The sequence below is a fragment of the Ailuropoda melanoleuca genome, chromosome 5 (assembly GCF_002007445.2).
Source record: "Ailuropoda melanoleuca isolate Jingjing chromosome 5, ASM200744v2, whole genome shotgun sequence".
Taxonomy (NCBI): Eukaryota; Metazoa; Chordata; class Mammalia; order Carnivora; family Ursidae; genus Ailuropoda; species Ailuropoda melanoleuca.
Window position 1 is genome coordinate 57,104,008 of NC_048222.1, and position 26,000 is coordinate 57,130,007.

A 26,000-nucleotide genomic window follows, 5' to 3' on the forward strand; every position below is an offset into this window, starting at 1 on the left:
AAATGATTTTCTCCTTCTGTTTCATGTTTCCCATGACTCTAAGAATTCTTCCATTTGTGAACCAAAAAGCCAACATTCAGCCGTTTGACTAATCCGATACAAATTAATCCCTTTTCCCTCAAACTCATCTTTTGTTAACTGAAGGGGTTATGTTGCTCATAAGGAAAGACAAGGTATACTTATGAAAATGGATCACGTCAAAAAGCAGTTGTTATGCCCAGGGAAACCCATCCCCTGGGGCTAACATGATAAGTTATTTGCACAAGTGTGGTTAAATCTTTTGTTCTTGGATTCCTTGTCTAAGGAACATTAACTTTCTTTAGTAGCTGCATAGAAACATTTTGGTTAGTTCTTGCTGCTTGTTTAAGATGATAAACATCTTGGGATTGGACTGTTATTATTTCCAAATGGGGATCCCCATCCCACTCAAGAATGTTGAGTTGCGTAACAGTTAAAATTGGGTGTTCAAGTCAATGAAAAAAGAAAGCAACGTGTGTTATCAGGGTGGCATTGTAGGAGAGGATGGTTATCAGAATGAACTAGACCACATGCTGCTGCAGAGTTGTTTTAACTTTTTTTTTTTTTAAAGATTTTATTTATTTATTTGACAGAGAGAGAGAGACAGTGGGGGAGCAGGGGGAGGGGGAGTGGGAGAGGAAGAAGCAGGCTCATAGCAGAGGAGCCTGACGTGGGGCTCGACCCCAGGATCCCCGGATCACTCCCCGAGCCGAAGGCAGACGCTTAACCACTGAACCACCCAGGCGCCCCTGTTTTAACTCTTTAATGTGGACAATTTCAAATATAGACAAAACTAGAGAGAATAATGCCGTGAAGCTCCAGGTTTAGCCCTTATCAGTTAATAGTCAATCTTATTTTATCTACTTCTTTCCCCTGCCACAGATTATTTTGAAGTAAAACCATGAAAGACTAGTTTGTTGTGAACATCTCAATATGTACCTCTAAAAAATAAGGACTCTTTAAGAAACATAAGCACAATACCACTATTACATTGAAAATTAGTGTTCACTTTTTTAATACCCTCAAATATCCAGTGAGCATCCTTTCCTTCTTAGAGGTTGTCACTATGTTGAAGTTTTGTGCTGGCATCGAGATCCCAGTCTGCTTAATTATATCTTGCAACACGAATACTGTCACAACTTCTCCAGAGCTCAGCAAGTTTGGAGAGGACAGTGCTTGGCATCACTGAGGCTGAGAGGGAAATCTTTTGGGTTGGATTTCAGGGAAGAGATGTGCTGGCAGTTGAAATATGAGTTGCCATGTTCTCCATGTAATGGACAGCATGTCGACAGCCTCTGAATTAAGTCATAGAGACCTGAAACTGGAAGGTTATTCAGAACATTGTCTGGGTCACCCAGGCCTTTGTGCAGCTCATTGTCTTCCTGAGCCAGGCCAGACAGTTGCCTGCATGATCTGATGGTTTTGCTTGAACTGACTTTTAAAAAGACAAGTCACACCCATATTCAATTACATGTCTAAAATAAATTCTATTGGCAGCTTTGAGTAGGTTTTGAATTGTCCACATTTTGAATCTCTACCTTGCCTCCCACCCACCCGTTCCCCAAACACTGAACATAACAGCTTACTCATATTTTTGCTGGAGGCAATGAGATAGGATTCTCACCAAACAGAAACCCCAGTCGATAGGAATGTTTCCTAAATGTGTTCCTTTTACCATTGCTTTCTTCTTCTAATATGCTTTGGAGGATCTGTATTAAAATGTTTGTTTTTGCAGATCTAAGAAAAGAAAACCAAAATACAAAAAATTATGCATAAACTAGTTTATATAAATGAACACATTCTTGTTCGGGTATTTATGGAAACATCTTTCTAATCTCTAATCTAAAAATCTCTAGTACTGACCTTGGAATGTTTTATTAATAAATTCTTTTGGTTTTTAATTAATGATTTATGAAATGTTTCCATTGTGTGACCTTTGAGCAATTACTTCACTTCTCTGAATTTCAGTTTCCTCATCTGAAAATGGGCACAGCAATATATTTTCTTGATAGGACTTGGGGGAAGAGTCACATGATCACTTTGTAAATTATAAAGCTCTCTGAAAATTGCTAATTATTATTTTTAGTCTACAGTATATCTTCACATGGACTAGATAAATTCCTGATTTAGTAAAATTTCCTCAAATTTAAGTTAGACTATTCTTGTTAAAAATTTTCCAGAGATCTAAATGTTTGGAAATAAATGCTTACAACTTTGCCTCAGTTGCAAAGTTAAAAAAAAAGTTATCAAGTTCTTTATCCCTAATACTGTGAATCGTTAATTTCAATGAAATAATGTCAACGACTTCATGCTTTCAGCTACCTTCTGACTTTTTAGAAACTTAAATTCTATCACTGATTTATTTTCTATTTTTTTGTTCCTTAGCAACAATGTTGCTTCTGTTCTGATGAAGTAGTTTGGCAGATAAATGTTTTAAAAGACCCATTGCCTGTTGACTCCTATGAAATAGTTTGAGGCACAAGGTTTCTGAAACTTTTTTTTTTTATTATGTTCAGTTAGCCAACATATAGTACATCATTAGCTTTTGATATAGTGTTCAAGGATTCATTATTTGCACATAACACCCAGTGCTCATGACAACACGTGCCCTCCTTAATACCCATCACCTGGTTACCCCGTCCCCCCAACCCCCTCCCTTTTGTAACCCTCACTTTGTTTCCCGGAGTCCAGAGTCTCTCATCATTTGTCTCCCTCTCTGATTTCTTCCCATTCAGTTTTCTCTCCCTCCCCTATGGTCCTCTGTGCTATTCCTTTTGTTCCACATATGAGTGAAACCATATGATAATTGTCTTTCTCTGCTTGATTTATTTTCTCTTAGCATAATCCCCTTCAGTTCCATCCATGTCGATGCAAATGGTGGGTAGTCATCCTTTCTGATGGCTGAAATATTCCATTGTATATATGGACCACATCTTCTTTATCCATTCATCTGTTGAAGGGCATCTCAGCTCCTTCCAGTTTGGCTATTTCTGAAACTTTTGTAGCTGTAAAATGTTTTTAAGTGATTCATCTGAAACATGGAAAAATTTCACTCTCAGACCCCGTGAATTCTATTTATGGGTATCTTATGTATTTTACTTTTCATTTTCGGTTTTTAAAATTAAAAAAAGTAGATGAAATGATATTGATTTCTTAGTAGTAATTATCTTTTTAATCACTTTATTTTGTTATTAAATTTCTTATAAACATTTACCTTTTCAACAAATTAAATGCTCACTACGCTGACAGAATTCTCTCCCATTTTTGTCTCAGTCAGAGGTACATTTAAACCCTAAACCTTCATTTACCATTTAAGATTCAGGTCTTTTCCTAGGTGCTGGGTTGTAAAGATAAATCCGAATTTTCTATCTTTAGACAACTCACATTGCAAAAGAGAGGGTAATTATTGGATTCCAGGGCATCTGAAATGCTTGAGTAACCTGAGTATGAGATTGAGGCCACCAAATAGACTTCAAAACTGACCTGCTTCTTTACTTCATCTGGAAGCCAGTCTTTCTGGAAATGGCTCACTGAACTCTTGGTCTGTGATCTCATATTATAGTCGCTGGAGGGGTGGAACCTTCTGGTCTCTAAAGAAATCAGGTATATTAAGGTTTAGAATATCCAATTACTCCCCAGTTGTTGATGTTTTTATTTGAGTATAGTCGACACAAAATGTTACACTCAGGTGTATACTCAGTTTTTAAATCCCTGACTTATGGACTTACTGGATCTGCCCTGTTGGCCCTGACAGTCTCATGCAGGGGTGGGGGATGGCACTGGGCCTGGGGCTGGGCAAGCTCCCATCCCAGCTGCCCTCTCCGGACTGTGGAGTGGACTGGGTTTAAGGTGTTCGGTTCTCACAGCTCACTGGGCAGCTTACTGTAGCTGCAGGGACCATGAGTTTGAGTAGCCAAGTTTCCTTCTGGTTGCCTGCCGTGGAATGTGTTTTCCCATAGAAACAACATTTTAAGTTGTGGTCAGGTTCCCAGACCAGCCTACAATAGCCTATTTAGCTGATAGAGACTGCTGTTTGACTAGCCTGGACCCCAAACCACCACCTATTAACATTGTTTCTGTTGGAAAACCATTTCGAGTTTTAAATACCAATAGAGAAATGACATGTTGGAGCTCTACCTGTTTGTCCAATTGGGAGCTGCCAGTCCTCGGAACTAGAGTATGGGGTCACTGTGCCCTACCAGTTCCTGAAGGACCCTTTTCTTTCCCCTAAGTCTGACCCCATTGGCTGGTTTTCCTGTCTTTCATGGGATTGCCAGGACATTCAGAAGATATTATTATCTCCCTGGACAGAGTTCTTGGTTTGAGAATTTCTGGGAAGTGGTGAGAATCATGGTTTTTTCTGTTGGTGGTGAAGATGAGGGAAGGGAGCAGTTGGAACTGAAGGGAGCAATGAATTCCCCAGACACCACCCGGCTCTGCCTTTCACCATGCCGGGTTCTGGATCACCTCCTTAGTTTACTGGTTTTAGTTGCAGTCATTTCTATAATTTCATCTACCGTTTGGAAAAGTACAACATGACTTTGGCTTGAGTAAATGGAGTAAGAGCCCAGTCAAAGGAAATGTCACCATAATCCTTGAACTCACAGGTACAGTCAAGGGGTTGCGGAGCTCTGGGAAGCAGTTTTCTGGAAGCACCATGTGTTTTCATGGTGTCATTGGTCAAACCCTCTCAGATGGCTGGCAAGCTACGAATTTGAAACAGGCTCATTTTTCTGTTTTGAGGCAATCCCTTCTTGTCATTTTGGAGTCAAGTAGTAAAGTTCCAACTTCAGAAACAAATATATCCCTCCCCATGCGTAGATGGGAGCCCCTTTTATAGCACCAGCCAGGGGTTCAGTGATGCCAGCTGGCCAGACACAGCTCTCCCTTCCTTAGACGGCAGTAGGTTCAGTGCAGACTCTGATAGCAGGTCAGTCCAGCCGTTGCCTTTAGAAGCTTGGAGGCCACTTGGGTGGTTAGTAGCTGTTCAGGCTTCTGTGTTCTAGGGTTGTTTAATCCAGAGTACTAGAAGCAGAAAGTACTTAGTGCGTCAGCAGGATTAGGACCTGCTATACATAGTGATGCTTTTGGTCTTCATGGTTCAATATCTAGTTTCCTGTTACAGTGTACCCTGTGGCTTTAAATTCTTATTCTTCTCTTTTGCCTTCCTCTCCTTCCTCTTCTTCCTCTTCCTTTCCTTCTTCTAAGAAAACCACACACTCACATACACACACGTTCCAGTCACCTATAAAAGATTCCAACAGGATTTAAGTTGGCTGCCAGTCTAAAATGACCTCCCCGATTTGGGGAACTGTCTTTGCACCTTTCTGTTTCTTCAGTTTCCGTAGGCTGTGTGTGTGTGTGTGTGTGTGTGTGTGTGTGTGTGTGTGTGTGTGTGTCCCTGTTATGGTGACCTAAATTCTTTGGCTTTTAAGTTCTTGGACTCTTGCTTTTGATCAACACAAAATCCCCACAAAAATACAGTTTAGGGCGCAGAGCAAATTTAACTGTTGTTGTAGCACCCTCTCTGTTGTGCCCATGCTGTGAGTTACCCTACTCAGCAGTGAGGAAAGTGATCCTCCAAGTAGCACCTTCAGGCAGATCTTTCAGTGCTGCCCCGAGAACTTCGTGATGGTTGTCTTTAGGAATTGGCCACATATGGCTCACGCCATCTCTGGCCTTGATCATTTGCAACAACCTGCCACAGTGAAAGGTGCACCAATTTGTGAGCTGAAAACCTTTGTTTACTTGCTTTGGACTTTTTGTTTTCCTTTGCTAAAGAAATAAATAGAATCAGATATTCATATTTGAGTGTTTTGTCTACATTGAGTTTTTGAAGGAAATATAGTGATCCCTGAACTGTAAATATTGATAACTTCACTGATCACAATAAATTAATGATCAGCACATCAGCAAAATAACCAAGGCATGAAACCATTATACATTACTGTTTAGGTATGAAAGATTTTTCTTTTAAATGGATTAATTTGTAAGAAATAGTTCTATTGGGGCGCCTGGGTGGCTCAGTCGTTAAGCGTCTGCCTTTGGCTCAGGGCGTGATCCTGGCATTCTGGGATCAAGCCCCACATCAGGCTCCTCTGCTGGGAGCCTGCTTCTTTCTCTCCCACTCCCCCTGCTTGTGTTCCCTCTCTTGCTGGCTGTCTCTCTGTCAAATAAATAAATAAATAAAATCTTAAAAAAAAAGAAATAGTTCTATTATATAGTTTCCATGTTAGTGGCATATACAGATGACCTATTTAGGACATCAGAGACATAGTATGAATCTTTGTTAATTGTACTTTGTACTTACTAAGGGACTCAATCAATGTTATCTTGTATATTTCCAAATAGACTCCAGGATAGTCTAGGCATGACCGACATTGTTTCTCTGCCTGAAGTTTTGGAACAGAGGGGGTAGGGACAGGTTTCAGGGGTGAGACTCTAGACATATAATTATTTAAAATATATAATTATGATATAGCATACGTGGGTTTTTGAGAGATATGTCTGGAATTGTGTTGGTAGGTTGAAAGGTGGTTGGAATTAATTGAAGAGGAGGATTACCAGTATAGGGGTAAATGAAATTATACACTAAAAAGGAAACATGGAAGAAGCATCTGGATTTAGCGTGTGTGTCCTGGAGGAGAGGTGAATGCATGAGTGAGAGCAGAGATGATGAAGGGAAGGAGCAGGACAGAAGGGTATAATTGAAGGTGTAGGTGAAGATGAGGGTAGACTGGTTAGGCCTACCTGGCAGAGATCTGAAGCTGATAGTGAGATGTTTCACATCTTAGAGAGGGTGAAGGTCTATGTTTGGAACATAGGAAACAGAACTTAACATGGTGAACGTGAAGAGATACTTAGCTACGTTGTCCTAACAAAGTAAAGAGGAAGGAGGAAGCCAGGAAAAAAAGAATGTGATATCAGGCCAGCAGTGAAACACCAAGATTGAAACAAGGGATTTGCCTGAGTGTTGCTGGAAGGAGGTGAACGAGAGATGGGCTAACTGGGTGATGGGCACTAAGGAGGGGACCTGTTGTGATGATCACTGAGTATTATATGTGAGTGATGAATCACTGAATTCTATGCTGAATCAATTTTACTATATATGTTAACCAGAATTTAAATAAAAACTTGAAATAAAATAATGAGCAAGGGGTTTGCTAGTGGAATTAGAGAATTTAAGAGGAATTTCAGCAGTGGGATGGAATAAAATGAATGATTCCTCTTATCAAGTGGGATACATCAAGTCATAGCTCAGAGAGGTTTCTGCTGAGCCTACCAAGGATGATGGGCAAAAGCACCGTCGTTCTGGACTTCTGGCTCTCCAGGCTGACCTTGATGTTCGTGTTTTAACTGCTGTAGTGACACTCTTTGCAGACATGCCTGTCTTCTTCCGAGAGCAAAGGCTGTGTCTTAATCACTATCAAAACCTGGAAGGGTATATTTATAATTTCATGGTTGCAGTATTATTATTTTGCTTTTTAAGAAACTTTTCACTGTGGAACAGTTTCAGATTTACAAAAAATCAGGAGGCTAATACTTCATGAAGTAGGTTGGAGAGGTTGGCTGGCATATGCCTTCAAAGGAGGGAACCAGAATTGTCCGGGTCCCAGCCGTTGTTGACCCAGACAATCCAGAAAGGAGTCCCTGGGTCTGAAGAGCCCCCACGGAGGCTTGAGGAGGACATGGAAGCCGTTTTCTTTACCAGGGTTTGAAGTTTCATTACTTGAGATGTTGTGACTGGCAGATGGGTTGGAATAGTCACATGTGGTGTTCCAATCACTGCTGGTAGATGTGACATCTGTCTTTAGCAAGAAGGGCCGGAGTAAAGGCACCTAAGGAAGAGGGCAGCTCTTGCAAAGTTTATTGGAATAGTAGTGGGTCCCCTCATCAGATAGTGCTCATAGTTTTTCTTTTTTCTTTTTACTTTGATAACAAAAAAACTGTCAAAAAACTATTAAAGTCATGATGTATCGTTCACAATATATGTAGCTCATTAGTGTGTCATAGTTTTTTCATGATCTTTCACATTTTTGACAGTTGACTTTTAAAAACTGGAACATTGGAATGTTAGGATGTTACCTGGAGGCATGTTACATGGACAGCTGGGCACCCTGTATTTTGTGGGGCATATGCCCTTGATACCCCTCTACACTTAAGAGGACTGAGTCATTATTTTTCCCCTCACAGTTCAAAAAAAGCAGGCAACACATACATGGAGCAGGGTCCGCCTCATTAACCTTTACCTAATGCTTAGTATTCTTCTTGCCCAAGGATTTAATCACGTCACATGCGTATGAAATAAGAGCCCCCTGAACTTATTATTACCCCAGTCTTGTCTGAAAGGGAATTTGAACTTGGGATAGGAAGCAGAAAGGCTATCTTGCCTGTAAGGGAGGCCAGACTTGCAGAAGTGGATTCTGGCTAAGGAATGTGGACACGCTGCAGATATCTTGCACAGAGGCCAATTCCTGCAGTGATGTGGTCAGACATGGCAAAGCCCAGCTGTTTGCTCCGTGGAGAGGGGCTTTTGCTAGCCCACACAATCTCTGAGTGCTGTCTGAACTGGATCCGAATATTCAGCCTGCTGAGGCTCACCTAATCCCCAGAGAGCCTGGAGGTGGGTTGTTGGAGAGCACTGTATTCAAAGCAATTGGTAAGAGAAGTTACAGATGAAGACTTAGCAATTAAAACAATGTAATATACAGTGCCGAAGTGGACTCTAAATGTATTTTCCTCCTCCCCACGCCCCCCAAACTACTAGAATACAGGTAAAAACAATTTATGCTTAATTGGTGGTTTATTGATGGACATTTTGTAGGCTTTTTTACTCATACTCTCATGAATGCTGTTGGGTGGAATTCCATTTTGCCCCCAAATGCATCTCTCCTAACATAGGGGTTAGAAGAGTATACTCTGGCGTCAGGCTTCCTGAGTTTAAATCCCCATTCTTTACTTTCAAGCTGTGGGACCTTGCTGGTTTGTTTAACCTTCCTAAGCCACAGTTTCCTTAGTGTTAAAGACAATAATAATAGAACTTACCTCAAAGCATTGCTATGAGAATGAAATAAAGCAATATATCTCCAGCACTTAGCATAAATTTATTTTCTCTTTGAATTTTATTTTTGATTTGCCAAATGCTACTGCCACTTGCACTGAGCTTTAACTTTTGACTTGTTTTGGTGGTGGGTTGGTGGGTATGGCTGATGAAGTGAAAAGGAAGAGAAAGGTAAGAATTCTACATTTTCATTTACACACACAAAAAAGTTCGTTAAAGATTTATCTTTTTTGTTAATGCTTTTTGTGCTGAAACCTTAGAATAAAATCTTTTATAATGGAAATAATCCAGCATGTCTACTTTAGACTTTACGTACCTCTGTGCTTTCCAACTTAAATAAGACATTCATTTATTTCTAGAATTAGAGCTGTTTTTCCTGTGTGTAGGTAGAATAAATGCCACCCAGCTTGTTTGAATGAGTGCTGTTAGTTTGCAGTTCTCAAGATCAAGGTTAGCAGAGGAGAAATCTTGCATCTTTCTACTACCTTGCATTAAGCCATATAACCTGGTAGTATTTAATGTGTTAAGGAATGAATGGCAAGGACATTAGAACAGTCATTGTTTGAAGAGGTTGGTTGAAACACTTGAAATGATATTTACGTACTATAAAGTTATTAAACTCAAAAAAGACAGAGCAGGCAAACAAAAATAAATCACAAGTAGACATTATGTAGAATTTTAGTAATGCAGTGAAGTGAAAATGTGATCACTAATGAAATGGAACAGTGAATGAACGAAACCATTCATACAATGAAGCAGAAAGTACCCCGTTTATGAGAGAAGTTGTTTATACTTTTAAAGTTATTGCTTTAAATAAAAGAGGATGATCAAAGTATAACAGCACATATTTTAAAAATGAGCGTTATGAATGAGTATTAGGTGAGAATGCAAAAGATTTCTCTTCATTTCCCCAGATCTTTATCTCTTGAGGCAACCAATTTTAACCATTTCTGGTTTTGGTTCTTCTCATGTTTATCTTCATGACACCATGCATTGTGCTCGTACCTCTGTTTCTAGATTTACACAGTATCCATTGGCTCCTTGCCATGAAAGATGGGGCCATAGTTTACTGAGATATCTATACCTTTTCTCTCTCTTTTCCTTCCTGCTTTTTTTGTTTTCTGTAATAATAGTATGACTTTCGGGGCGCCTGGGTGGCACAGCGGTTAAGCGTCTGCCTTCGGCTCAGGGCGTGATCCCGGCGTTATGGGATCGAGCCCCACATCAGGGTCCTCCGCTATGAGCCTGCTTCTTCCTCTCCCACTCCCCCTGCTTGTGTTCCCTCTCTCGCTGGCTGTCTCTATCTCTGTCGAATAAATAAATAAAATCTTTTAAAAAAATAATAGTATGACTTTCAGTTATTGGTTATCTTAAAACATTATATAATATACTTAAGCTTCTATTTCTTGGATCAACTACTTTATTTCTCTCCACACCTTTCTTCCCAGCTTGTTTCCTGATTTATATTATCTATACCATTACTTTTACAGGTGCAGGTTTAAAACATTTACATTTTGTTTTGTAATCATTGTAAATCATAATGTCTTCCATGTTTTGTCTGTAAGTTGATTGTAAACATTGAAAAAACAATGAGGAATGTTTATATTACTGTGATTTTTCAAACACCTTGGAAAATCTTTGGAATATCTTGTTTTGTAGGACTGAAATTACTGATTCTGGACTCTTTTTTTTTCTTAGTTTTTTCCACCATGTTATAGGTGTTATTACTCCATAAATACATTCATTCTTGTTAGACAATATGTCCTGATTTTTGTTTGAAAACATAGTTACTCTGACCACAGGACACCTACAAAGGCTCAGGGGTCCTCTGAAGCTATTCCAGGATTTGGCTTGGCGTTGGACTGGATCCAGTGGAGTTATTGTAATGAGCTGTTAGTGGGGAAGGTTTGAGGTGGTTGACTCTGGCTTGGATTATCATTTTCAATCTAGAGAACTTTTATGGAGTTTGGAAGGTTCGATTGCTGCCCTGACCCTAGCTCCTATCCTAACTTCTCGTCTTACTCCCCTTGCCAAGATTCTGACTTGCTCCAGGAAGTTCTGGGTACTCTGAACTGAAGTTTGGAGCACTACTTTGTCACAGGTTGGGCACAGGATTGAGAACCCCTGGCTTAGAATTTGTGATAAACTCTCTCTTCCTTAACCTTTTATAGTTTCTTTGGTTGAGTCACTAATTTAGGTCAGAAGATAATGCTGCATTGCGTTCATGTCCATTATTTCATCTGATACATAGACACACATGATATGTGGCCAAGGCAGACACTTCATTATCCCAGTGTGTAGAGACATAGACTGAGGCTCAGAGAGCCCCTCGCATCAGGCACATAGTAAGCCTCTATCCAATCATTTTCTGGGTAGCTTTGGAGATACCTGGGGCTGCTGGGTATGGATTTAGGGCCCTTTCCCGAGTTCCTTTAACTTTCTTCCTACTTCTCTCTATGATTTTGGCATCCGTCAGTCTGCAGTATGCATTTTGCCCTGAGTGCTCCAGGTCCTCTGGGGCTGTGAGAAGAGCACAGGACAGGGCAAAGACCTTACGTTGGTTCCCTGTCCTGCTTGTGCTTGAAGTAGTGAGTTCAGAGGAGATGCAGGAAGCTTCCGTGCTGTTACACATGGTCTGCACAAACAGGGAAAATGTGCGTGTGCACCCCAACCAGAAGTACATTTTATTTACGCAGTTGCTGTTAAAGGTTTATGCTGATGGGACTGCAGAATTTATACCAGCGAGCCTTGGAATAGCCACTGTTTGTGAAATTGATTGCAAAACATTTGACCTTATTCATCAGCCCCTGAACTTGACGAAGGAGTATCAGTGTTTAGGCCCTAGGATGTGGCATAGTGAAACGAATGGTTTCTTTGGGGTCGCTGTGTGTTCAATCCTTTGCCTTTGTTTCCAGTATAGAACTATCTAGATCCTTACCCTGTGGCTCCCTTAAATTGTTAAATATGGATCATCTGGATTCTGAATGGAGGCTTTGCTCCGGGAAACCTGATGAAATATCTGTTAACAAGAAACCCAAAGTTACATTGACTTTATTTTCCTGTAACTGCCGGTATCAACTACTGTGTTTCTAAACTTTGGCTAAAGAAATATTTACATTTTTTGGCATTTATTTTTTCTGACTAATGTCAGAGTTTGTATTCCCGTAATTCTAGTGAAAGGAAGAATATGGTCACATTTTAGGGGTGAGTTGGGTCATTGTAAAAAACATACACAGCTTCAATGAGTAGAAATTTAGAACTTTATATGCAGATTTTATAATGACCTTTCTTGACTTGATTGGTAGGAATTTTATTGTTTAAATTAGACTCAGTTAGCCCCATAGATTTTTATATCTATGCAGTGCAGTGATAGAACACACTGCATTTGGGATCTCTGGTTTTTATTTTTCTGTGTATGGGTAAGGGATATTAAGGGATATCCTTATTGGTATCATTACATTAAAGAGTCCCAAACTACTAAGCCAGTGTTGAGTCCCATGAGTTTACCTTTTTTTTTTTTTTTTTTTTGTCTGCAAAACTTCATACTGTTCTTGTAACTCAGAGATTTTTTTTCCCTTTTATTTGGTCATATATATATATTTTTAAAGTGTGGAATTCTTGTGATTGGATTTTTTTTTTTCCAGACCCAATGTCTGTGGATCACGTTATAATGCTTACTGTTGCCCTGGATGGAAAACCTTACCTGGTGGAAATCAGTGTATTGTCCGTAAGTAAATAGACGATCTGTCTTTCTTCATGTTCTTCTTTTGTTGTTTTGGTTGCATGGTCATTCTTAGTACTTGTTTCTTTGTAACTGCATACCATTATTATGTTTCTAGCAGAGACTTCCAGCTCTAAGATTTTCCTACTTCCTCTGAATCCAGATTGGGAAATACACTAATTTGGTCAAACCACTGTTACACTTTAGTTCAGTGACTTCCTGTAGAATATTTCCGACATAAAGGGAATAGAGCCCCAGGGATACTTTGCTCAAGGGTCCATGTGACCTGGCTTCATAGACTATATAATCACTTTGATGGGATTTTGAAAAAAGGATACCATTGCTGCTTTCCTTATTGTAATCTCTAACTCTGTTGGCCTCCCACAAACCTACTCAAACTTTGTACATTGAATTTGGGTGGTCGAGGCCAAAGACAGACCTAGCTTTAGAGAGTAAAGGAAGTGGATAGAGCATCGGATGCAGATGAGTGGAAAGATGAGGAAAGTTACATTGAAAGTTACCGTTAAAGTATGGTACCAGAGATTCCTCCATTGACTCGGCGGCCACAGCAAACCTCCAGATTCTCATCATTTCCCACAAATGTGGAGTGACAGACCACATGCCAGAAAAGGTGCTACTTAATGGAGATACTATGGCAAATTGATTTTGGCTCTGTCATTTATGAACTTTTACTGTCATCATACCTTTGAAGTAATTTCCAGTTTTCAGGAAACTCTATCCATGTAAGGGGGAAATTTAGAGCTGAAAGGACATTAGGGAATCACTTACTCCATTTTCTTTCTTGGCTTAGAGTGGTCTGTAGAAGAATGGAGTATTTCAACCAGTGCTCTCTTGGTGACCTCAAAAAGTTAATTTATTTCCCAATTCTTGATTTTGACCAAAAGTGTCTTATTCATTTGGCTCATTGTGCTTTATTGAAGGATCAAAACTTAATCACTAAGGAGGTATTTAATGGTGTTTGGAGTTTTCTAAATGAACTTGACAATAGAACACTTTCCGGTATTCTATAGAATCTCTGAGAAATGCTGTCTTCAGGTATTTAAATAGATGTTTATAGGATCCTTTGACAGTTTATTTCTTAATAGTTTTCAATCTCTATCCTAAGCTTTTTTGATGTTTGAATGCACTTTCCATCCTGGGTATTATTTTTAGCCTTGCACATCTCGCCTCTTGCAAAGTTATGCAGGCATTTGAGGAAGGAATCATGCCTTTGAGTATGGAAAGTAGTGACCTTCTAATATATATAAATCATTTGCCATTTAAACTTATTCTCTTGGCCACCAGCAGAGCATTTGGTACCAGTATATTAGTCCCTCAGTAGCATGAAAGTGTTAATATTTCTCTAAAGGATGAATAGCTTCTTGATAGTAGAATCAGTGCTATGGCAGTGGATTCCAAACTTCTTCTCTCAGACTGTTGATATCACTGAGAATGGGACTTAAATGTAGGATCAAAGTTGCTCCATTGATTATACGTTCCCGGTGGGCAGGATCTGATATAGAAAATTAGTCTTGGGGCGCCTGGGCTGCTCAGTCGTTAAGCGTCTACTTTCGGCTCAGGGTGTGATCCCAGAGTCCTGGGATCGAGCCCTGCATCAGGCTCCCTGCTCCACTGGGAGCCTGCTTCTTCCTCTCCCACTCTCCCTACTTGTGTTCCCTCTCTTTTTCTTTTTTTTAAAAAAGATTTTATTTATTTATTTGACAGAGATAGAGACAGCCAGCGAGAGAGGGAACACAAGCAGGGGGAGTGGGAGAGGAAGAAGCAGGCTCACAGCAGAGGAGCCTGATGTGGGGCTCGATCCCATAACGCCGAGATCACGCCCTGAGCCGAAGGCAGACGCTTAACCGCTGTGCCACCCAGGCGCCCCTGTGTTCCCTCTCTTGATGGCTGTCTCTCTGTCAAATAAATAAATAAAATCTTAAAAAGAAAAAAAGAAAATTAGTCTTAGCAGGGCTCGGGATTTTTATAAAAATTATTAAGCAACAAGGATTTATAATAAAATGGGCTTCCAAGAATCCTGGTGCAATTTTTGTATCGTTAAATGTTAAAGTTAATATAAACACAAAATGCCTGTAGGTATTTAAATTTATTTAAGTGCAGGACTTTTGTGTGTGCTCTTTTCTCTCTCTCTCTCTTTTTTAAAGATTTTATTTATTTATTTGACACAGAGAGAGAGACAGCCAGCAAGAGAGGGAACACAAGCAGGGGGAGTGGGAGAGGAAGAAGCAGGCTCATAGCGTAGGAGCCTGTTGTGGGGCTTGATCCCATAATGCCAGGATCACGCCCTGAGCCGAAGGCAGAGGCTTAACCACTATGCCACCCAGGCGCCCTTGTGCTCTTTTCTCTCAATAGGATGTGCTGGGCTTTTGACAGATTGGGTGCTGTGTGGTACAAGCAGAGGGAGGTTGAGAAGCCTGATAGGCAGAAGGGAGTTACTGCCTTTTACATCCAGAGCTTATTTAGGCCAACACATTCGCTTTGTAAATGCATTAAGGGCACAGAAGTCATGATGGCAAAAATCACGAGGAAGCGGAGAGTCCAGATTTCCTCATTTGAGGGTTGGGTTCCTGTAAAGCACCATGCTCTGAAGCCATGTACTAACAGACCTCTGATTTTATTCACAGCCATTTGTCGGCATTCCTGTGGGGATGGATTTTGTTCTAGGCCAAATATGTGCACTTGCCCATCTGGTCAGATATCTCCTTCCTGTGGCTCCAGATCCAGTGAGTATAACATGTTATTATATATAATATTATTTTATGTGGTTATGCCCTATTTTCTCCTAAATTTGCTTTTGGCTTTTCTCTTGCCTGCAGTATATATATATTTTTTCTTTCACTGGAACATCTGCCTTCTCTGTTCTGCCCAAAACACTTGGAATGGCTTTCCTCAATCTGGCCTCCCATTTTCCTTCTTCAGTCTTTACAAGGAAATTACCTATGGGACATAGTTACTATGAGTAATGTAAAGATTATGACCTCCTTTGTAGGTATTGCCTTATTTATCTTTGTATCTCCAATGTAAACGCCATAAATGATGCACAGTGGAATGATTGTTTAAGGAACATTTTTGGCTCAAGAAAACTAGGCATGTTTCCTTGTGGTACTGAAATATAAGTCTGATTAAACACTTTTTAAAAGCTAAGACCCCTGCCTTTGCAAGAGGACGTGTGAGCAGTCATTACGGCCGTTTTGGAGGTGATTTTTCATGAAGCACCAACGTATTTTCCCTTTCACATTTCTACCACTTCGTTCTGTGATTCCAAATAAACACCCACGGTTCATTCTCCGGAGCCCTTGCTTGCTTGTTCTACTGGTTTTTTATACTTGTTTGGGGAGGGGTTATTCTTTAAATGTGGGGTCCTCGGCAATGAATTAGGGGAAATACAGGGGTTGGGAAGAAGGTGAGTCATTACTGGTCTTTAAAAAAGTTGAAGTTCACGCCTATATAAACAGCCCCTCAACACCTTGACCATTATTAAAACAGAAAACTCAGGTTCCTTTTCCATTTCCCATTTCCAGTGAGAAAATGAGTTCCCCGTGTAGTGTGTTCCGTTTCTGACAAGGTTTTCAAAAAACGTATTGTGGAATCAATGCATTCTCTTTTGTCTGTTGCAGGTAGAAGCTTCAGTGTGTTCGAGGTTCATTACCTGTTAAGGGTCCTAGTATTAGCCATGGCTCTCAGGAGCTGATTAACAGGGTAGGCCAAGTAGTCCTCATAGACCCTCTTGGTGTCTGCTCACATACCTTGGCATTCACGGGTGAACACGGGTAACTGTGCCTTAGAGCTCTGTAAAATATTTCTGACAGGGAGCATGCCAGGTCTTCATGCAAGGTGAACTGGCAGTGCTAGAGGGCGGGTGGCCCTAGAAGCAACTATTAACTAGTGACAGACAGGGAGTGTTGAATAAGGGCCCCAGCTTCCTTGCCTCTCAGTTTACAGAGCTATGGAGTGTGTTCTGAACTGTCTGTCGGAGTTGCCTAGTGGACTGAGCCCCAGCTGCACACAATGGTAATAGGCTTAACCATGTATTAATCATCTTGATCATCTTCCTCGTCTCACCTCCTCACTCTCCTACCAGTGTTTCCTGAGGTCACTTCTTTTTTTTTTTTTTAAGATTTTATTTATTCGACAGAGATAGAGACAGACAGCGAGAGAGGGAACACAAGCAGGGGGAGTGGGAGAGGAAGAAGCAGGCTCACAGCGGAGGAGCCTGATGTGGGGCTCGATCCCATAACGCCGGGATCACGCCCTGAGCCGAAGGCAGACGCTTAACCGCTGTGCCACCCAGGTGCCCCTCCTGAGGTTACTTCTAAAACAGACTACTTGCATTTCAGTTATTGTCTCAGAATCTGCTTCTGGTGGAACCCAAACAAGCACAGTCTACTACTAAATATAGTCAGTTGCGGATTGGGATAGAAACTTCCCCATGGGCTGGGAGTCATTATTGCCCTGAGAATAGCATTTTCTTATTTGATCTCAGCTTCGTTTTGAATGTGCATCTTCCAAGCAACAGCAGGTTTGTTGCACAAGTCAAGGGCACCTGAGCTGGAGGAAGACAGAAAGGTAGAGAAGTCAACTGGTGGCACTTCCAGGAGCATGTTGGACATCTCCATCTCCATCAGGCTGCTACTGAAAACTACCTAAGGGATGGGAAGGAGTCTAGATATCAAGTTGGGAACAGACCCCATCACTCAGATTGGCCCTTGAGCCAACCAACAACAGTGTACTCCTCTGGAGGGGATAAAATATGGTAAAACTGGATGGTAAAACTAGGTATCCAGCTGGGAAGGTCTTCAGTGTGATAGAGCTGCTGCTGATTTCTCTGTCAAGTAAAAAGCATCAGATGTAAAGATAGGATGTTAACAGGTTGGTTCTAGTAGATTTCAAGCTCACCTCGAGACGGCAGTATAGTGGTAGGTGCTGTGGGCCAGATTTAGGTTAGAGACTGATGTCCAAGACTCCTGGGTGATGCTCTCTGAAGAGGTTTGGGTCCACCTATGGTACCTGGGCATTGGGCCTGAGTATCTTGTGGATAAGAGTGGTATGAGGAGGACAATCTGGTGTCATTAGGATCTTTGAGGCACTTGGAGCCTTTAAAATCATTGGCTTGGACTCTGCCTGAATCAATATTTGTCTAAACAGCTTGCAAAATTGAAGATGGCAGAATATTTTAAATTCAGGGTAGCTGCGATAATCAGAATTCATTTCTGATCTTTTGAAGTATTGTTCTAGGGAATAGCTGTTCTGTCCTATAGAACTTCCTGGCCACGGTGTGGTTGACAATAAATATGGAGAGATCACTTTGCTAACTTTCCTGCTAGTAGAGGGAAAATTCAACACAGCAAGATATTTGCATTTAGTACCTGTGGTTCTACCAAAAGGGGAGAAATTTAGATCATTTCACCAATATTTCCTATGAGAAATTTTATACTTGTTATGTGATAGGGATCAAGGAGGCCGGGGAAAGTTGTGGAGCCTCTGAGGTCTTACTTTTCTCATTTGAAAATGAAAAGAATGAAAGGAGGATTGTTCTTTCAGGTTGTTTTTTACTTTTGAGTGTCCTGGGACTCTGAGAATCGGAAATGATCTCTTAGTGGCCTGAAGGGGAGATTGCATTTCCAGAAGGTCCAGACTGCCGGCCAGCAATTCCTTTGGGCACTAGGAAGACAGATCTTCCATTAACCTATTGGAACTCTTGCCACTGGTAATAGGGGCACCAGGACAGAAAAGATTGGCTAACCAGAGTCAGAAAAGTGGGTTTTCTGGACTCTTTTTTTTTTTTTTTTTTTTTTTTGAGAGAGAGAGAGAGAGAGAGAAAGAGCAGGGAGGAGGGACAGAGGGAGAGGGAGAGAGAGAGAGAATCTTAAGCAGGCTCCACATTGAGCCCGGCACGGGGCTCAATCTCACCACCTTGAGGTCATGACCTGAACCAAAATCAAGAGTGGGGTTGGGGTGTTTAACCGATTGAGCCACCCAGGTGCCCCAGGACTTCTGGACTTTAATTTTAGTTCTATTTGTACTGTTCTCAACTCCATCCATCTCTGAGACTGATGATGGACCCTTAGTAATCCTAATTCTCCTAATTAGGTTACAGTAGACTGATTCATGAATTTACTCAAACTCTTCTTTAAATATATACATATATATATTATGTGTCTCTATATATAATATATACATATAATATGAAATATATTATTGTCTTCTTTAATAACATGTATTATTATAAAAGTTGTTCCCTGAATTTTATATTTAAGAGTTTGTAAATCAATTTCATACTCATCATGTTTTATTTTCCATGCCTTTTTAAAGGATTTTAAAAACTAAACTTCTTTTTGAGATAATTATAGATTCATATTCAGCTGTAAGAAATAATACAGAGAGATCCTGGGTACCCTTCATCTGGTTTTCCCATGTTAACATCCTGTGAAACTATAGCACGATATCACCACCAGGATATTGACATTGATACAGTCAAGATACGGAAGAGGTCTGTCCCTACAAGGATCCCTTATGTTGCCCTTTTATAGTCATTTTCCTCCTGTCCCTATGCTCCCCTTAATCCTGGCAACCACTAATCTATTCTCCATTTCTACGATTTTGTCATTTCAAGAATGTTATATAAATGGAATCACATGATAGGGAACATTTTGGGATTGACTTTTTCCACTCAACATAATTCTCTGGGGAGTCATCCATGTCATTGCATGAATCAACTGTCTGTTCCCTTTTGTTGTTGACTGGTAATACCTGCTGTGGATGTACCACAGTTTGTTTAGCCATTCAGCAGTTGAAGGACATCCAGTCTGTCTCCAGTTTTTTTGTTACTAGAGCTGCTCTGAGCATTCATGTACAGGTTTTGGGGGGTTTTAAAAATATTCTATTTATTTATTTTAGAGAGAGAGAGTGTGTGAGCAGGGAAGGGACAGAGGGAGAGGGAGAGAATCTTAAGCAGATTCCACACTGAGCGTGGAGCCTGATGTGGGGCTCGATCCCATGACCCTGAGATCATGACCTGAGCTGAAACCAAGAGGTGGATGCTTAACTGACTGAGCCACCCAGATGCCCCTCATGTACAGGTTTTTATGTGAACATAAGTTCTTCATTTCTCTGAGATAAAAGCCCAGGAATGGAATTGATGGGTAGTATGGTAGTTGCATGTTTAGTGTTTTAAGAAACTTCTAGACTGTTTTTGGAGTGGCCGTTCCCTTTTATATTCTCACTAGCAGTGTATGAATGATCTAGTTTCTCTGCATCCTTACCAGGTTTTGGTGTTTTCACTATTTTTAATTTTAGCTATTCTGATAGGTATGTAGTTGTTATGTCTCATTGTGATTTTAATTTGCATTTTTGGCCTGATTTATGTTGTTGAACCTCTTTGCCTGTGCTTATTTGCCACCTGTGTATCTTCTTCAGTGAAATTTCTCTTTATGTCTTTTGCCCAGATTCTAATTTGATCGTTTGCTATTTTGAGAGTTCTTTGTATGTTCTAACTCCTAGTCCTTTGTTAGATATATGAGATGCAAATATTTTCTCCCACTCTGTAACTTGCTCTTTCATGTTCTTACACAGCAAATATTTTAAAATTTGATGAAAATCCCCTTTTTCAATTTTTCCTTTAATGGATCATGCTTTTAGTATCAACTCTAAGAGCTCTTTCCCTACCCCTAGATCCTGAAGATTTTCTCCAATTAAAAAAAAAAAAAAGTTACATAGTTTTACATTCTACATTTATATCTGTGATTTAACGTTGAGACCCTTTTTTTAAAATGGGGTATGAGGTTGAGTTCTAGATTCCTTCGATACTTATAGATGTCCAGCACCGTCTGTTTTTGAAAAGATTATCCTTTACCCATTGAATTACTTTTGCACCTTTGTCAAAAATCGTATTTGGATAGGACTGTTTCTGGGTCTTCGTTTCATTCTGTTGATCTGTAAGTCTATCCCTTCTCCAATACTATACAGTCTTGATTACTGCAGCTATATGAAAAGTCTTAAAAATTGAGTAATTCTTTTCACTTTATTCTTCTTTTTCAAAATCATTTTAGCTGTTCTAGTTCCTTTGCCTTTCCATATATATTTTAGATTAATCTTGTCTATATCTACAAAAAATATTTCTAGGATTTTGATAGGAACTATAGTCAGTAAGCCTGTCAGTCAGTTTGGGCAGTATTAACATCTTCCCTATGTGGAATCCCTTACACTTTGAAAAATTTTTTTCATTTTCAGTGTACTTCAATTCAGTGAGATTTGGAAGGAGCTTGTATTCCCAACACAAATCCAAGCTCCGAGGGTAGAAGGCGGCCAGGGGAACAATTCTAGAGCAGTGTGTGAGCAAGTTTGGGACAACCACATGCTAAAAGTGTGAGGACACTCAGGATAGGAAGGTGGTGTTATCGCTAATCTAGAAGAAGTGACCCTTGGAAAGGTTTTTCAGGGAAGTGTGGAGTTTATATGAACAGGGAGGGGAGGTGTGGGTGGAACCTGCTCAGACTTTAGAAATAGTTGAGTCCTTCGCTTTCTAATCTGTTCTCAATGAAAGTGCCTTTATCACTGCTATCATTTAACCTGTCTTCCTCTGAACTTTTTCCGGCTATGCTAGGGTTTTGTTTTTGCTTTCGTTTCGGATAGTTCAGTGAAGTTGCTCTTCTGAGTGGTACATCTTTAGGCACCACAGGACATTTATGCACTTAGGGGAAAATGTCATTGCTGTTACCTCTCTGAATGGAAATTATTTTTGTCCTGCAGTGACTCTCGTTGGCCCTGTGGACCTGTCTCAGGTGTAAAGTCCAGGAGTTAGTCTTGCTCTCTAATTTGTCTCTGTGCTTTTCCTAACCTAAATTAAAATTGCATGCTTGCCATATAGATGCTTATTTGCAAATTGCTCTCAATGTTCTTTCTGTCCCTTGTGCTTGCCAAGACAATGGCAGGTCTGTAGAATCATTTCCAACCTCATGCATCCCAAAGAAAATGGTTACCTTAGCCCTGCATCTCTTTCATTCCCGTAGCATGCTCAAATTGTTCTCTTCTGGTGCATCATTTTAGGAACTAATTTGTACTGGGCTAAAGGGAGCTTCTTCTTCTGTTCCTGGTGCCTGGCAAATGAAAGGTATTCAGTATTTATCGAATGACCAAAATGATTTTCCGAATCTGGGAAAAAAAATAACATTTACTTAGAATCCTATATAAATACACGTAAATGGCAACATTTTCTGCTGGTTCTAGAATGTTGAGCCTTACCTGAAACCCTTTGAGCCTGTTTGCTCGTTTTCCAGGGGAAGTCCTCATTGGGTCTTAGGACGCTCAGAATTACCTGCATGTAGCCGCTTGGACGCTGACACTTGAACTCCCCTAGTATTGTCAGTTTCTGGGAAAATCTTAACACAGATTGAGTTTAGGAATATATTCTGACTTGAAGTATTTAGAGCATGTAACAAATTTACAGAATCCTTATGGGTTTAAGTGGGGCTTTGGCTTTTTCTAGAGATAGAGAACTTGGTCTTGTAATTGTCGGACATCTGGGATGCTTGTTGAAATCCGTATAAATTTAGAATATGCACTAATGGCAGGACTCAAAAAAATAAAGCCAATTTATGTACGTATACTCTCTTGTTCCTGCGGTAGTGAAGTTGTGTATCTAGTTCCTTTATTTCCCCACAGAAATCCTGAGTGATTATTCTAAAGAAGGATGTTTCTCCCCTGAGCGTCGAAGACTCACAAAGAATGTGAAGTTTCTTTGGCAAACGTGTTTGTGGTGAAACAGACGGTTAAAATCCAATTATCCATTGTTAAGGGTGATCCCCCATCCCAAAGATTCATAGTCATTGGTTTATTGGAACCACTGGACTAACTATGCTTTACCGTTTCACAAGTCTGACCAAGGTTTTTATTTTTTAAAGGAGACATAATATTTCATGGAAATATTTTAGACCTGGAAAAGGTTTACCTAAAAGGGTAGAAAAAATATAAAAGCATATCAGATAAATTTTTATTATATTGCACTTTAATGTAAACTTATCATTTTTCCTGAAAGAATTCATTCTATTTTTCAATTTGAACAAATAATGTAAAGTCATTATTTGAAATACTGTTAGCTTTTTATCTCAAAGTAGCTAAAAGGCTTTGTTGCTCATGTGGGAATGGAAATTAGCTCTTGGCATGAACCACTTTAATTGAAATCAGTTTGTGGGTTGAGTTCCTATGCTGCTTGACACATGATATCATTTCCTGTGCTTTTCCCAGTCCTCTCTGTTTTTCTAAGATAGGATGAAGCTAAGCCTAACTTCACATTTTAAAGCAACTATACACCTTTTCCTGACCTACTTAGAATATTATCCAAATTTTCACCAAATCGTTCCTTTTGTATATTTGTAGATAGTTTTTTAATTCAAAAGCATTTTGGCTGAGACATTTTAATAGAGTCAGAGGAGCCTAAAATAACTGTTTTAATAAGTTTCCTGGGTTGCTTGACTTCTATAACAATGGTCCAACAAGGGATTTATTTCTGCCTTTATAGATGGGGAAATGAAGATAAAGTATTTTTAATAGCAACATACTTAGGGCTGTATAATAGCTTAGGGCATAATGGGCAATTTCTCAGTCTTAGTTTTTGAAGATAGCTTTTGATGTCATTATCTGGTGGTGTGAGTTAAGTAAATGGAAATTACCTTAGTAAGGTTTTAAACCACATCTGCAAGTAGGCAAGGTACCACTCTAGGCACTTAGGGAGTGTAATTAATAAGCATGATGCTTTCCACTCAAAAGAAGCTTTTAGACAAATGGGTTGGGGATAGGAGAAATAACTAAAAAAAAAAATAGGTTAGGTTATATAATATACATTTCAAAAGAGGATAAAGTACTCTGAAGTCAGAGAAAAGAGGGCTCATATCTAGTGGAAGAAGGAAGAGAGAAGAGAAATCAGAAAAGATCAAAGAAAAGAAAATACATTTGCGGTGGGTCTTAGAGATAGGTAGGGTTCAGTATTTGGTAACAGCTGTGTGCGTTGTATGTTGGGGATTAAGGGTAAGGGACAAAGATCAGGTTAAGAAGGAGATTCCACCAAGAGACTAGAACAATGTCTTTGGCATTTTGCATGGCACACAGTAGACACTCAGGAATATTTGTTGAGTGAATGAATGAATGATAAGTTGATCGGGGACTGAGCCACAGGACATACTAGAAGTATGCAGAGGAGCCCTGAAAGGCCCGTGGTCATGCTGAGAAAGGGAGGAAGTTCTTAGCATACTAGACATAGGTAGCCTATCTCTAGACCTGTTTTGAGAAAGTGTGTCACTTTCAGCTTGAGTCAATTAACTCTTTGGTCCTCCACGAGGGTATAGGAAGTATTCAGTTCTGACATCTCTTCCCCATTGTCATTCTGTGATTTGTGTAGCTCCTTATGAAAATGGCCCTTTCTCCTCAGGTCCGCAGCCACTCAAGAGAATCCTAACCAGGGCTACCAAAGAAGATGGCTTCTGCGAGGCGTCTTCTCTCTACTCATAGCAGATTTGGCCCCTATGCTCCAGGAAGACTGAGCCTAAGAGCAAGGCTGAGCAGCTGATTGCTGTTCTTACACAGAAGGAGGGGCTCTCTTCTCCCTATGTAAAATCGTGGAGCCTTTTTCTATAGGAATTTTCTCCCACAGCTTGGAGGACAGGTTGGAGTAAGCCAACTTCCAGTGCCCAATTCTGGTCTCCCTGTGCAGGGATGCATCAACAAGGATTAATGACAAATTCAGTCAAGCCTCTTGTCTTCTCCAAGTAGGGTAGTTATTGCTTCCAGAGGACGAAGGGACAGCCTGGGATTCTGAACACTTTGTTTTAGCATCCTAAATTATTCAACTAAAGACAGCCTACATACTAGAGAAAGGAGCCCCCTCACATGCGTCAGTCACTCCAGTTTCTTCTAGTGTCTCGTCTCACGTCCAAGGCTGCCCCCATGGTCCTTTTGCCCTGACCTCCGAAGTCACACTTAAGTAGGTGACAGTGTGACACAGAGTAGATTTCAAACACCGTGGGTCTTATTTAGTTTAAGATTAAAGTTTAAGCAAGCAGCTCTTTCTGAGCCAAAGCTGGCTGCCTCCATTATCAGGCAGCCTTGTTATTAAATGCTCTTGTAGGTATTTTTCTTCTTTTTGCTGCCTCCAGAATTTCTTTTAACAAAATTCCTTGGAATTTCTCACTCAGACCATTTTCCTGGCCACCTACAGTGGGACTCTAAATCTTCTAACAGGAAAACTATTGCTGTTGTAATCTTGTCTCATGTGGTTGCTCAAGGCATTATTTCCTTGTTGGTATAAATTACAGAAATGACATTGAGTGGGAAGTCCTGCTAAATTAGGGAAGTCATTTAGCACCATTAAAGTAAATATCAAAGAAACTATTGCATTGTAATTGATTTTATATTCACAAAAAGTAGCACATTCAGTGTTGTCAATCAGGTTATTTCTGCACAAGTATGTGTATCTTGAGAACCCATTTTATTTTCTCTCCAGATTACTACAAATCAGCTTCTGTGAAGTGTTGCAATCTACCTACTTAAACTGCAAAAGTAAATCATTCTTTTTTTTTTTTCTTTTCAAGTCCAACACTGTAACATTCGCTGTATGAACGGAGGTAGCTGTAGTGATGATCACTGTCTGTGCCAGAAAGGATACATAGGGACTCACTGTGGACAACGTAAGTAAAACGTACTTACAAGTATCCTACATGCTCAACTATGTAGACAAACGTCTAGACAGATACGTAGACAAAAAGAATGCAGGGATCAGTGCTGATGGATTAATCCTCTTTGGTTGTCAGGGATGTGGCATTTTTACAGATGTCCAGTGAGTCTTACGGATGGTCAGATCACTCACCTAATGCACTTTGCACCAAATTTCTTTTTTCTTTTCTTTGCTTTTCTTTTCTTTTCTTTTCTTTTCTTTTCTTTTCTTTTCTTTTCTTTTCTTTCTTTTCTTTTTTCTTTTTTTTTCTTTTCTTTCTTTCTTTCTTTCTTTCTTTCTTTCTTTCTTTCTTTCTTTCTTTCTTCTTTTTCTTCCTTTCCTTTCTCTTTCCTTTCTTTCTTTCTTTCTTTTCTTTCTTTCTTTCTCTCTCTCTCTCTTTCTTTCTTTTTTTAATATTTCATTTATTTATTTGACAGAGAGAGAGAGCACACAAGCAGGGGGAGCCACAGGTAGGG

General features: G+C 40.0%; 1 protein-coding gene across 2 annotated transcripts in view; it reads left to right on the plus strand.

Moving 5' to 3' along the window:
* FBN1 (fibrillin 1) overlaps window positions 1-26,000 on the plus strand; it is a 225,443-nt gene that overhangs the window by 15,029 nt on the left and 184,414 nt on the right. Inside the window, exons 3-5 of one of the 2 annotated variants that reach the window (XM_002917548.4) lie at window positions 12,724-12,806; window positions 15,446-15,544; window positions 25,403-25,498. In XM_002917548.4, the coding sequence (XP_002917594.1) occupies window positions 12,724-12,806; window positions 15,446-15,544; window positions 25,403-25,498 (278 nt within the window). The remainder of the gene's footprint in view (window positions 1-12,723; window positions 12,807-15,445; window positions 15,545-25,402; window positions 25,499-26,000) is intronic. The other variant, XM_034661014.1, reaches the window with a different exon arrangement.